At 36.5% G+C, this 13821-nt stretch overlaps 1 protein-coding gene across 4 annotated transcripts in view; it reads left to right on the top strand.

Annotated features, from left to right (window-relative positions):
• The window catches only part of PCTP (phosphatidylcholine transfer protein), a 108313-nt gene that overhangs the window by 38040 nt on the left and 56452 nt on the right, over positions 1–13821 (top strand). For 2 of the 4 annotated variants that reach the window (XM_050764769.1, XM_050764768.1), the window contains exon 6: positions 54–136. The exons of the other annotated variants lie outside the window; for them this stretch is intronic. In XM_050764769.1, the coding sequence (XP_050620726.1) occupies positions 54–101 (48 nt within the window). In that variant the 3' untranslated portion in view covers positions 102–136. The remainder of the gene's footprint in view (positions 1–53; positions 137–13821) is intronic. 4 annotated transcript variants of the gene reach the window in all.

The raw sequence follows: 13821 nt of genomic DNA, 5'->3' as shown, positions 1-13821 counted from the left end.
ATGTATCTCGCCATGCCCTTCAACCTCACCCTGCCATCCCCTCCATTTTGCAGATCACCTGTTTTAGAATATCTCTTCGGTCCTGTGTCCTGACTCTCTGAAGAAGGCCGAGTGGATTCACATATCCTGGAGTCTGGTGGGTGTCTAGATTAATATTAAGATGATGAGTCTTAGACCGTTTTATCCTTCATCGTCTGCTGAGTTTGAGTTGCTGGAAGACATTTAATTCTAACCTTCTATGATATTTGTGAACTCATCTGATTATTCTGGACAGTCAGAAACACTTGGGGAGGATGAGGGGGCTTGTTAGGGAGGTGCAGGACCTCACATTTTCACCCCTGTTTCCTAACACTTTAAATTCCAACAATGCTGAACATACTTAATGTTCCGAATTCTCTACACTCTCACTCACCCCATTTCCCTCCACTTAACACACTCTTCAAATCTTCTCTACCTTTTTTGCCTGATAAAGGTTATTCTTCATCTGAGGCTCAACTGAAAACTGCTTCCTACAGAGAGAATTTTCTGATTCTCCTACTATAACTCTTACTAAACTGTTTGGTGATTATCTAATTATTTACATGATTTCTTCACTTAATGGATGCCATCGTTCTTGTTCATTATTGTAGTCCTAAAGCTTGACACAGTACCTGAAACACGAGAGTTGCTTAACTTGTCTCTATTGAATAAATTAATGAAGGTGGTAGTCCCTGCTGCCATTAAAGAAATTAAAATACCATAGAATGCACAAGATAAGCACACAAATAACCAGTATATTGATGCCTCTCATTTTACAACTCCCAAGGATCCTGTGGAGATAGCATTGTTTCTACCATTTTGCAGAAAGGAAAATGTAGCCTTAGAAGTTATATCAATTATCAAGTTATTCTACAGCCAGAAAGTGGCAGAATTGAATTTGAATGCCAGCCGTCACAGTGGAAGTTAAGTGTTCTCTCCATAATACTGCAACAATATGTAACAACTGTTGCAAAATTGGTACAAAAGTTGGCTGCATTGCAGAAATGAGAGAGTTCACTCCTAGATGACGTTTAAGCTTAGATCTGAAAGACAATGACTTGTTTTAAAAAATATTTTCAATTGCCAGAGCAAAACCAACCTCCATTTTTGCATTATAATAAACTAAACCAATACAACCATATTTAATGTAAGAAGTGAAAGCTTATTCTCCTCTTGCTCTAATTACATTCCCAAGACATAACCATCATAAAGCCTATCTATATACGTGATATGACAGTTTTATGTTATTTAAATGAAATCATACTATAAATGTCCAACAGTCCTCTTCTTCTTCTTCTTTTTTTAAGTCAGTACAACTTGGACAACCTTCTATGGAGTATATTTATATCTACCTCCTGATTTTTAGCTGCTACATTTCATTCCTTTGTAGGAATGCTGTATAATTTGTTTAACCAGTCTCTTATTATGGGCCTTTCGGTGTTTTTTGTTTGTTTGTTTTTTTGTTTTTTGTTTTTTATCCCTTGTAAATAATTCTGTAAGAATTCTCCTTGTATATATGTCTCTGAGTCCTCATTAAAGATTTTCTGTCCATCAATTCCTAAAATAGGATTTCTTAAATTATGGGTTATATGCAATTTAAATTATAAAAGAAACAGAGAATTGCACAGAATGTGAAAAAGTTGAAATTAGAGGGCAAAAACATTCAAGGTGGAACAAGTCACATAAATAAAGGCACCTAAAAGCATAAGTCACATTCTTTTATTTTTCCCAAGAAGTTTCTGCATTTTGACCCTTTGTGTGAGCTCTAATGACAAATTCCAGCTCCTGCCAAGAGACCACAAGCTATTTGTCAGTTTGTCTTTTTATTCTCCTTCTTGTCCCTTCAGTGATGAAGTCCCCAGAGGTTAAACACTCTCATTATTAATCTTACCACAAGAATCCCAGAAAACCAATGTTTGCTGCCCTTTGGTTCTTTATTTTAATGACTCCTCACCACACACAGACCCCTTATTGTGCTATTCACAACTTTCCAGATGAAACCAAAGGCTTGATTCAACTGTAGTCAAAGAAAATGAATTCTCCCCAATTCCACACACATACACACACTAACCCTCCTCTTTTCACCAGTGCCCAAAACTTAAAATTGAATGAACATGACATGAGATGTTTCTAAAGAGCTATCCCCCTGCCATCAGTTTTATTAAAGGCATAAATGTGCAGTCGCATTTAATGGTGTTTATTTTGAAACATGTGATGTTTACCCTTGAAAGCCTATTATGCATCTCTCACCTTACAGTGAACAAAAGGGCATTGTAACTTCATGTAGTCTGACTGCTTGCTTAAATTTAGGTCTGCACTCAAATGAGAAAAATACTTGAGTATCAGTCATCTTGGAATCCAAGGGACTTATTCATAGAGCATGTGGGGCTCTATTCATAAATGATTTATGTCTTTGCATAAAGGGGAGTGGGGGTTGTGTGTGTTGCCCAGAGAACCATCGTCTGCCTTTCCTGGGTAATTTATACAAGATCAATATTTATCAAGGTGAGCCAAGAATTGTGCCGTAACTCTCCGAGAGCCAAATACTTCATTTACAGTTCCTTCACCCATGGAAGGGAGCGTGACAGATTGAAATGTTTGCATAAAAGCTACTTAAAGAGGTTCTCACTTGGTTCCTGTTACTTTAAATGCGGGGTGATGCCTTGCAAGAAATTGCAGATTTCTCTCATAGATGTTGTTCATTGACTAACACATAGTAGATATTTAAAAATGTATTTGTTGAATTAATGACTAAAGGGAAATAAACAATCATAATAGAAATATTACTATTCCCAAAGAGAAAGAATGATTGCCCACTTTGTTTATTCTGTTAGTAAATATTAATTTAGCATCCATTAGGCATTTTGCATTGAATAAAGTCACAATTATTACCTGGAATGATCCCTATACATATGTGTGAACACTTTAAAACATGTTAATGAAATATATGCTCTATTAAAGGTTCAAAAAAGTGTTCTAGTAATAGAGATAAAGGATCAACTAATTCTGCATGGAGGCGTCTAGGAAAGGATAAGTGTTCTAGTAATAGAGATAAAGGATCAACTAATTCTGCATAGAGGCGTCTAGGAAAGGATAAGTGTAAGTAGGAGTTAAACAAAAAGTGAATGAGGTGGGGGATTTTTGGGAGAAGTAATAGTATGAATTAAGGAAGCATGAAAGACCTTTGAATTGCAGGAATAGGATAGATGTGTTGCCATCAGAGATTGGAGTATTTGTGTCAGTAAAAATAAATAAATCTGAAAGTTTCTATTAGAACTGGATTGTGAAAGGCATAATACACTCAACTAGTGAGCTATTACTTTATTTTGTAAGCAAGAAGAGACTCTCATAAATTTTTAAACATGGACATTACATGGTTGGATTTCTCATAGGGATATGTCTCTGGTAGCACAGTCTGTACTATTTACCATCTGGTGGAGATGAAAGAGAGGAGATGACAAGTTGGTGTAAATTTGTTTATCTCTGGTAGTGTCTCTTTGGAGTACTGTTTTGAGAAGGATTTTAAAACCGCATCTGGACTCATCGGGAAAGGCTTCAATGCAAAGAAATGATGCCTACCATGAGTGTAAGAAGGAAAGCAGGGAAAGTGTCAGCAGACATAGCTAAACATTTGCCATCCCTGGATTAGCAGGACATTTGGAAGGTCTAGATGAGACATCATTAGTCTTTAATTAGGACAACCTCAATGTATGAGAGATGATAGGGGTAGGTTTATATATGATTATGATCTCCTGTGCACATATGACTTGAGGAATTATGTGTAGTTTAAAATGGAATAGAGGATGACTTTCTGAAGCTTGCAGTTTAAGATAGATCTTGAGAAAAGCAACCATAATTAATTAAGATAGGGAAAAGTAAATTGATAGTGGTAAAGAGGATAAAAAAGATGATTTCTGTATGATTTTTACACATAATGAGTGTAAAAATGCCACATAGTGTTTGTAGCATGAGTTTGAATCCCAGAGAATGCTCTGAAATGAATATTTAAACCTGGAATTTATCTGAATATAGGCAACATGTCTCATAGTTCAGGGATAATAATACTAAAGGAGAAGTCCACTGGAACACCAGCATTCAAATAATGGATAGTAGAAAAGGAAGATCCATGCAGATGACTTCACATTTCCAGAAAGAATATTTCCAATTTGAGAAAAACATAAAATTTGACCCTCTACCTTTCATTATCACACACAGAAAAACAAAAGGGATTTCCACTCCTGACTATGATAACTAGCTAGCATCTGATCAGCTATCCTGCAGAGAAAAACTGGAAAAGCTAGACTCAATTTTTTAAAATGTGCTTTAAAGTATGGGGAATTTACAAAGAAAGCGATAACTTAAGGGGCTAAAAGGAGAGGTGCAGAGATATGAACCTAATGTTAAGGCTTTGTATTACCTCTTGAGATTTTTGTGAATTTATAAGTGAAGGCAAAGGATCCAAGAGAAAGCAGAGCTTGTACATTTTCATGGGGCTGTGAAGCAAAATGTGGAATTTAGAACCTGCCAAGGATAAATGCCTGGTAAATACCACAGGATTTCAGTTGGTACCAGGGTTAATACTGGTAAGAGGCAAATGAGGCATGTATGGCACAAAATTTTAGGAGGTACTCACTCATTAAATCATGTGCCCTAGGTGGCTCACTTGCCTCATGTTAGTCCTGACTCACACTGGGATACTTGGAAGGTTGTCTATAACTACAGAAAAACTGGAAATAGATCACCCTTTATAAAGACCAGCTCTAAAAGAGATGGAGTCAGAATTGTGTTGAGAATTGCCTCTAGTATAACTGCCTGAGAGAAACAAAACTGAGTCCTCTCTGGAGGAAGAAAATGTTATCCAGAAACTCAAATTTTTGCTACACTTTTTTTGACACAATGCCTTCAATAAAAAATTACCAGGCATGCAAGGATATGAGGTCTAGTTATTAAAAAGCAAAAATAAAACAAGAATAAAAGCAGACAAGAGTGCCAGACTGGTAGGAGATCCAGATATTAAATTTATAAAACATAAACTTTTAAAAAACTGGGATTCGTATGTCCAAAATATTAAATAAAAAGATGGAAAACTTTAGCTGGGAATCAGACTCTATTAAAAAATCAAATGAAATCATAGACCTGAAAAATAAAACTGAAGTTAAGAACTCATTATATGAGCCTAACAGATTAAACACAAGTGAAGTGAGACTTAATGAATGTAAAAATGTCAGTTGGAAATATACAGATAGAATAATAAAAAGAAGAATAGAAAATAAAGAAAAGGGTCTAAGATATATGGGACAACATAAAAATGTCTAAACTATGTGTAACTGCAATCCCATAGGAATGAAGAGGGATAATATAGCAGGAGCAATATTTAAAAAGATAGTGGCTGAAAAGCTTATACAATTGCTGAAGGACATTAGCTACAGATTCAAAAAGTGTAACAAACACCAAGCAAAACAAACAAACAAAAATCCTTCCAAAAAACCACAAAGAAACTCACATTAAATTCATCACAGTAATTACTGATGAAATGAAAGAAAATATTAAGGGCAACCAAAGGAAAAAAGATACATTAGCATTAAAGAAAGAATCCTAAAACTTACTGCTAACTTATAAGAAATTATAAAAACCAGGAGACAATTGAATGACATTTTCAAAATACTGAAAGAATAAAATCCTAGCAGCCTAGACTTCTATACCCAGAAAAATATTCTTCAAAAATATTGGCATAATGAAGACATATTTAGAAAATGCAAACTGAGGGAATTTATTAGCCACAGAGTTATAGTACGTAAAATACTAAAAGAAGATCTTTGCATAGAAGAACAATGATTTCAGATGAAAAAAGAAAAATGCAGAAAATAATGAAGAACAACATAAAGATTACATTTGTGCTTAAATGTAAATACGTATTGACTGTATAAAACAACAATAGTAATGTTATATAAGGTTTACAATATATGTGTCATTTAAAAAAGTGGAAATCATAGCACAAAAGACAGCAAGGGTAAATTTTTTAATGTTTTGCATTGTCTTGCAATTAATAAAAATTTATATTTATGTTAAATATTAATAAATAATATATGTTTGAGTCTCAAGGATATATATTAAAGAATTTGTAAAAGTATTAGTAAGCTAATTGTGGGGAAATGCAACAATAAAGAATACTGGATTAATGCAATGGCAGCTAGAGAGGAGAGAAAAAGAACATAGAAATTGATTTAATGCTAAGTATATCAATATGTCTTGAAATGTAAGTGGGTTAGCTATTCAAACAAAGATTTTTAGATGAAAAGAGCAGCGCAACTATATGTTGCTTAAAAGAGACATAATTTAAATGCAAAAAGGTTGAAAGTAAAAATGTACATAAAGATAGCATAACTTTTTCATCCTTATTGGTTTAAAGTTTGTTTTATCAGAGGTTACAATTGCAACCTCTGATTTTTTTTTCTTGGTAAATATTCCTCCATCCCTTTATTTTGAGCATATGTGTGTGTTTGCACATGAGATGGGGCTCCTGAATACAGCACACCGATGGGTCTTGACTCTATCCAATTTGCCAGTCTGTGTCTTTTAATTGGGGACTTTAGCCTATTTACATTTAAGGTTAAAATTGTTATGTGTGAATTTGATCCTGTCATTATGATGCTAGCTGGTTATTTTGCACATTAGTTGATGCAGTTTCTTCATAGTGTTGATGGTCTTTACAATTTGGTTGTTTTGCAGTGGCTGGTACCAGTTTTTCCTTTCCACATTTAATGCTTCCTTCAGGAGCTCTTGTAAAGCAGGCCTGGTGGTGACAGAATCTCTCAGCATTTGCTTGTCTGTAAAGGATTTTATTTCCCCTTCACTTATGAAGCTTAGTTTGGCTGGATATGAAATTCTGGTTTGAAAATTCATTTCTTTAAGAATCTTGAATACTGGCTCCCCCTGTCTTCTGGCTTGTAGGGTTTCTGCAGAGAGATTTGCTGTTAGTCTGATGGGCTTCCCTTTGTGGGTAACCCAATCTTTCTCTCTGGCTGCCCTTAACATTTTTTCCTTCCTTTCAACCTTGGTGAATCTGATGATTATGTATCTTGGGGTTGCTCTTCTTGAGGAGTATCTTTGTGGTGTTCTCTGTATTTCCTGAAATTGAATGTTGGCCTGTCTTGCTAGGCTGGGGAAGTTCTCCTGGATAATATCCTGAAGAGTGTTTTCCAACTTGGTTTCATTCTCCCCCTCACTTTCAGGTACACCAATCAAATGTGGGTTTGGTCTTTTCACATAGTCCCATATTTCTTGGAGGTTTTGTTTGTTCCTTTTCATTCTTTTTTCTCTAATCTGGTCTTCACACTTTATTTCATTAAGTTGATCTTCAATCTCTGATCTCCTTTCTTCCACTTGATTGATTCAGCTATTGATACTTGTGTATGCTTCATGAAGTTCTTGTGCTGTGTTTTTCAGCTCCATCAGGTCATTTAAGTTCTTTTCTAAACTGGTTATTCTAGTTAGCAATTCCTCTAATCATTTTCAAGGTTCTTACCTTGCTTGCGTTGGGTTAGAACATGCTTCTTTAGCTCCGAGGAGTTTGTTATTACCCACCTTCTGAAGCCTACTTTTGTAAATTCATCAAACTCATTCTCCATCCAGTTTTGTTCCCTTGCTGGTGAGGAGTTGTAATCCTTTGGAGGAGAAGAGGCATTCTGGGTTTTGGAATGTTCAGCCTTTTTGTGCAGTTTTTTCCTCATCTTTGTGAATTTATCTACCTTTGGTCTTTGATGTTGGTGACCTTCGATGGGGTTTCTGTGTGGACGTCTTTTTTGTTGATGTTGATGCTATTTCTTTCTGTTTGTTAGTTTTCCTTCTAATAGTCTGGCCCCTCTGCTGCAGGTCTGCTGGAGTTTGCTGGAGGTCCACTCCAGACCCTGTTTGCCTGGGTATCGCCAGTGGAGGCTGCATAATAGCAAAGATTGCTGCCTGTTCCTTCCTCTGGAAGCTTTGCCCAGAGGAGCACCCACCAGATGCCAGCTGGAGCTCTCCTGTATGAAGTATCTGTTGACCTCTGCTGGGAGGTGTCTCCCAGTCCAGAGGCACAGGGGTCAGGGACCCACTTGATGCATTACATAATGGCAAAAGGATCAAGGTAACAAGAAGAGCTAACTATCCTAAATATATATGCACCCAATACAGGAGCACCCAGATTCATAAAGCAAATTCTCAGAGAACTGCAAAGAGACTTAGACTCCCACACAATGATAGTGGGAGACTATAACACCCCACTGTCAATATTAGACATATCAATGAGACAGAAAATTAATAAGGATATCCAGGACTTGAACTCAGCTCTGGACCAAGTGGACCTAATAGACATCTGCAAAACTCTCCACCCCAAATCAACAGAATATACATTCTTCTCAGTATCACATTGCACTTATTCCAAAACTGACCACAGAATTGGAAGTAAAACACTCCTCAGCAAATGTAAAAGAATGGAAATCATGACAGTCTCTCAGACCACAGTGCAATCAAATTAGAACTCAGGATTAAGAAACTCACTCAAAACCACAGAACTACATGGAAACTGAACAACCTGCCCCTGGATGACTACTGGGTAAAAAACAATATTAAGACAGAAATAAATAAGTTATTTGAAACCAATGAGAACAAAGACACAATGTATCAGAATCTCTGGGACACAGCTAAAGCAATGTTTAGAGGGAAATTTATACCAATGAATGCCCACAGGAGAAAGTGGGAAAGATTTAAAATCAACACCCTGACATCACAATTGAAAGAACTAGAGAAGCAAGAGCAAACAAATTCAAAAGCTAGCAGAAGACAAGAAATAACTAAGATCAGAGCAGAACTAAGGGAGATAGAGACATGAAAAACCCTTCAAAAAAAATGAATGAATCCAGGAACTGGTTTTTTGAAAAGATTAACAAAATAGATAGATGGCTAGCCAGACTAATAAGAAGAAAAGAGAGAAGAATCAAACAGACACAATAAAAAATGATAAAGGGGATATCACCACTGATCCCACAGAAATACAAACTACCATCAGAGAATACTATAAAAACCTCTACACAAATAAACCAGAAAATATAGAAGAAATGGATAAATTCCTGGATATGTACACCCTCCCAAGGCTAAACCAGGAAGATGTCAAATCCATGAGTAGACCAATAACAAGTTCTGAAATTGAGGCAGTAATTAATAGCCTACCAACCAAAAAAAGCTCAGGACCAGATGGATTCACAGCCAAATCCTACCAGAGGTACAAAGAGGAGCTGGTACCATTTCTTCTGAAACTATTCCAAACAATACAAAAAGAGGGACTCCTCCTTAACTCATTTTATGAGGCCAGCATCATCCTGATACCAAACCTGGCAGAGACATAACAACAACAAAAAACAACTTTCAAGCCAATATCTCTAATGAATATAGATATGAAAATCCTCAATAAAATACTGGCAAACCAAATCCAGCAGCACATCAAAAGGCTTATCCACCACGGTCAAGTCAGCTTCATCCCTGGAATGCAAGGCTGGTTCAACATATGCAAATCAATAAACGTAATCCATCACATGAACAGAACGAATGACAAAAACCACATGAAAATCTCAATAGATGCAGAATAATACTTTGATAACATTCAACACCCCTTCATGTTAAAAACTCTCAATAAACGAGGTTTTGATGAAGCGTATCTCAACATAATAAGAGCTATTTATGACAAACCCACAGCCAATATCATACTGAATGGGCAAAAACCAGAAGCAATCCCTTTGAAAACCGGCACAAGACAAGGATGCCGTCTCTCACCACCCCTATTCAACATAGTATTGGAAGTTCTAGTTAGTGCAATCAGGCAAGAGAAAGACATAAAGAGTATTCAAACAGGAAGTCAAATTATCTCTATTTGCAGATGGCATGATTGGGTATTTAGCAAACCCCATTGTCTCAGCCCCAAATCTCCTTAAGCTGATAAGCAACTTCAGCAAAGTCTCAGGATAGAAAATCAATGTGCAAAAATCAGAAGCATTCCTATACACCAATAATAGACAGAGAACCAAATCATGAGTGAATTCCCATTCACAATTGCTACAAAGAGAATAAAATACAGAGGAATACAACTTACAAGGGATTTGAAGGACCACATCAAGGAGAACTACAAACCACGGCTCAAGGAAATAAGTGAGGATACAAGCAAATGGAAAAATATTCCATGGTCATGGATAGGAAGAATCAATATTATGAAAATGACCATACTGCCCAAAGTAATTTATAGAGGTAATGCTATCCCCATCAAGCTACCATTGACTTTCTTCACAGAATTAGAAAAAACTCAACATGGATTAAAGACTTAAAGGTAAAACTCAAAACCATAAAAACCCTAGAAGAATACCTAGGCAACATCATTCAGGACATAGGCATGGGCAAAGACTTCACGACTAAAACACCAAAAGCAACTGCAATAAAAGCCAAAATTGACAAATGGGATCTAATTAAACTAAAGAGCTTCTGCAGAGCAAAAGAAACCAGCATCAGAGTAAACAGGCAACCTACAGAATGGGAGAAAATTTTTGCTATCTACCCATCTGACAAAGGTCTAACATCCAGAATCTACAAGGAACTTAAACAAATTTACAAGAAAAAGCAAACATCCCCATCAAAAAGTCAGCAAAGTATATGAACAGACACTTCTCAAAAGAAGACGTTTATGCAGCCAACAAACATATGAAAAAAAGATCATCATCACTGGTCATTAGAGAAATGCTAATCAGACCCACAATTATCAAAACCGTCTCACACCAGTTAGAATGGCCACCGTTAAAAAGTCAGGAAACAGCAGATGCTGGAGGGGATGTGGAGAAATGGGAATGCTTTTACATTGTTGGTGGGAGTGTAAATTAGTTCAACCATTGTGGAAGACAGTGTGGCAATTCCTCAAAGATCTAGAACCAGAAATACCATTTAACCCAGCAATCCCATTACTGGGTATATGCCCAAAGGATTGTAAATCATTCTACTATAAAGATGCACATGTATGTTTATTGCAGCACTATTCACAATAGCAAAGACTTGGAACCAATCCAAATGCCCATAAATGATAGATTGGATAAAGAAAATGTGACACATATACACCATGGAATACTATGCACCCATAAAAAGGATGAGTTCATGTCCTTTGCAGGGACATGGATGAAGCTGGAAACCATCATTCTCAGCAAACTAACACAAGAACAGAAAACCAAATACCACATTCTCTCACTCATAAGTGGGAGTTGAACAATGAGAACACATGGGCATAGGGAGGTGAACATCACACACTGGGGCCTGTCATGGGGTGGGGGACAAGGGGAGGGATAGCATTAGGAGAAATAGTTAATGTAGATGACGGGTTGATGGGTGCAGCAAACCACCATGGCACATGTATACTTATGTAACAAACCATACTTTCTGCACATGTATCCTAGAACTTAAAGTTTAATTTAAAAAAACAAGAAAGATGACATAACTACAGTAATATCATACAAAATAGATGTAAGGTGAAATTATTAATATAGGAGTTTTTTTTTTTTTTAAAAAAACATTTTATAGCAGTAAAGGGGTCAATTCACCAGAAAGGTAGCACAACCATACATTTGTATGCACCCAATAAGAACACTTTAAATTTATAAAGCAAAAATTGATAGAACTAGGTGAAATAGACAAGCCCAGAATCATTGTGGGGAACTTCTTGTTTTGTTTTGTTTTAAGCAACTGAATTTGGGGATGGGTTGTTTTACGTCAATAGATAAACAGAAGTATACATCTCCTCATTCTCAAATTATTTTCCTAGTTTATTTTTAAACTATTTTATTTTAGATTCAGGTGATATATGTGTTTTTTTGTTACATGAGTATATTGCATAATGGGTGAGGATTGGGCTTCTAATGTACCCATTACCCAATAATGAACACTGTACCCAGTAGGCAATTTTTCAACCTTGTCCTCCTTTCCACCTTCCCCCCTTTTGTAGTCCCCAGTGTCTATTTTTCCATCTTTATGTCCATGTGTACCCATTGTTTACTTCACACTTATAGGTGAGAACATTCAGTATTCGATGTTCTGTTTCTGAGTTAGTTCATGTAGGATAATGGCTTCCAGCGCCATCCATGTTGCTGCAAAGGAGATGATGTCATTCTTTTTATGGCTGCATAGTATTCCGTGTGTGTGTAGACACACACACACACACACATATATACGATAGGAGATTTTAATGTACCTCTGACAGAAGGTTAAAAAACAAGAAGAAAAAAGACACATTTAGTAAGAATACAGATCTACACAATACAATTTAAAAATGTGTATCCATTTGGCACCAGATTTGACTCTCTTCACATTGCTGGGAGTAGTTTCTCATATTGTACCTATTAAATCTTTTGGAAGAGAATTTTGTTTGATTTGGCACTGCTTTTGAAGTAGGGTGTGAGAACTCCAGTTATGGTCTCTCTCTCTCTCTCTCTCTCTCTCTCTCTCTCCCCGTGTGTGTGTGTGTGTGTGTGTGTGTGTGTGTGTGTGTGACTTTAGAGAAATCTCTTTGGCCTCATTTTTGGGGAGAGGGATACATCCTAAAAAATGAAAACATTTTTATTCTTCTCCAAGTGAAGGGAAACAGGCTAACACAGGGTTGGTTCTCCTTACCTCCTTAGAAAGATAAATTACTTGCCAAGTGCTTCTTATTTTCCAAAGGGCCTTAAGTTGTTTAAAATGGGCCATGGGCCACAGAGTCCTATTATTAGAAAATAGAAGTATGGTAAGAGCTTTTAGAAAGGCAAGCAAGAAAAACAGAAAGAGAAGGGATCTAGACTCAAAATTTGGAGCCCTGGGTTTCATATTTGAGAATGATCCTCTACAGAGAGTGCCAGAGCAATAAACCAGGAGAAGGACCTTATGACAGTGATGTGCTGGAGGTACTGGTTCATACTGGCTTGCAAGAAACTTTTGTGTACATGTCTTCCCAAATCCAAGTTCAGTACCGTTACGTTGGTGACTTAAATGTATATGTGGTAGGAGTATTTATATCAGAGAAATTGGCGAATGGTACAAAACAAGACTGTGTGTTGGGGAAGCTAGTTTTTAAACATTTAGCAGTATACCATAGCCAGAAAATTACCACTGAATTTACCCTCTGAAAATACCATCTGAATATAGGATTAGAATAAGACTGCCAGGTAGGAAACAACATCCTACCCTAGGACGATGACCCTCCTTGATAACTTGAGAATCCGCTCAAGTTTCAAGTGGACATCTGTACAACTAATGAGGGCAGGGTGAGGAATTAAGGAAGGAAGTCTCCAAGTTAAACCTCGGGACTGGACAGGAACATGTTAATATCTGCTGAGTTTTAGATGGGAGTGTAGACATCACTATTACAATGTTTGTGTTTGTGTAAGTATTTATACAAGATTGTGCCTTCCATTTCATATATATTACAGAACAGGAAAATGTTGTCAGCTTCATTGTGAAAAAGATGTTTTTGGAAGAGACAGAGATTTCTCAATTGAGACCTGAGAAGACTTGACTTTTGATATTGCTAAGTTTCACACAGGTCATAGATGAGTGCTAATCTGCTAATGACTCAGACTGCATTTGATGCAATGTTCCCTGTGTCAAAAATGAAACTTATATAGATGTATAGCAAAACAAAGTATATCAGAACATGCGAAGAATGAGGGAGATGGTGATTGTGACGGTGGAAGTTTCCTCCTGATTTCCAGAATTCTCCTTTGATGCAGAAGTTAGGCCATAATAGAGTCTTCAAAAATGAGCTAT

Source organism: Macaca thibetana, chromosome 16 (genome assembly GCF_024542745.1).
Source record: "Macaca thibetana thibetana isolate TM-01 chromosome 16, ASM2454274v1, whole genome shotgun sequence".
Taxonomy (NCBI): Eukaryota; Metazoa; Chordata; class Mammalia; order Primates; family Cercopithecidae; genus Macaca; species Macaca thibetana.
The sequence above is the reverse complement of the archived record's forward strand: the minus strand, read 5'-3'. Positions and strand labels throughout refer to the sequence as shown.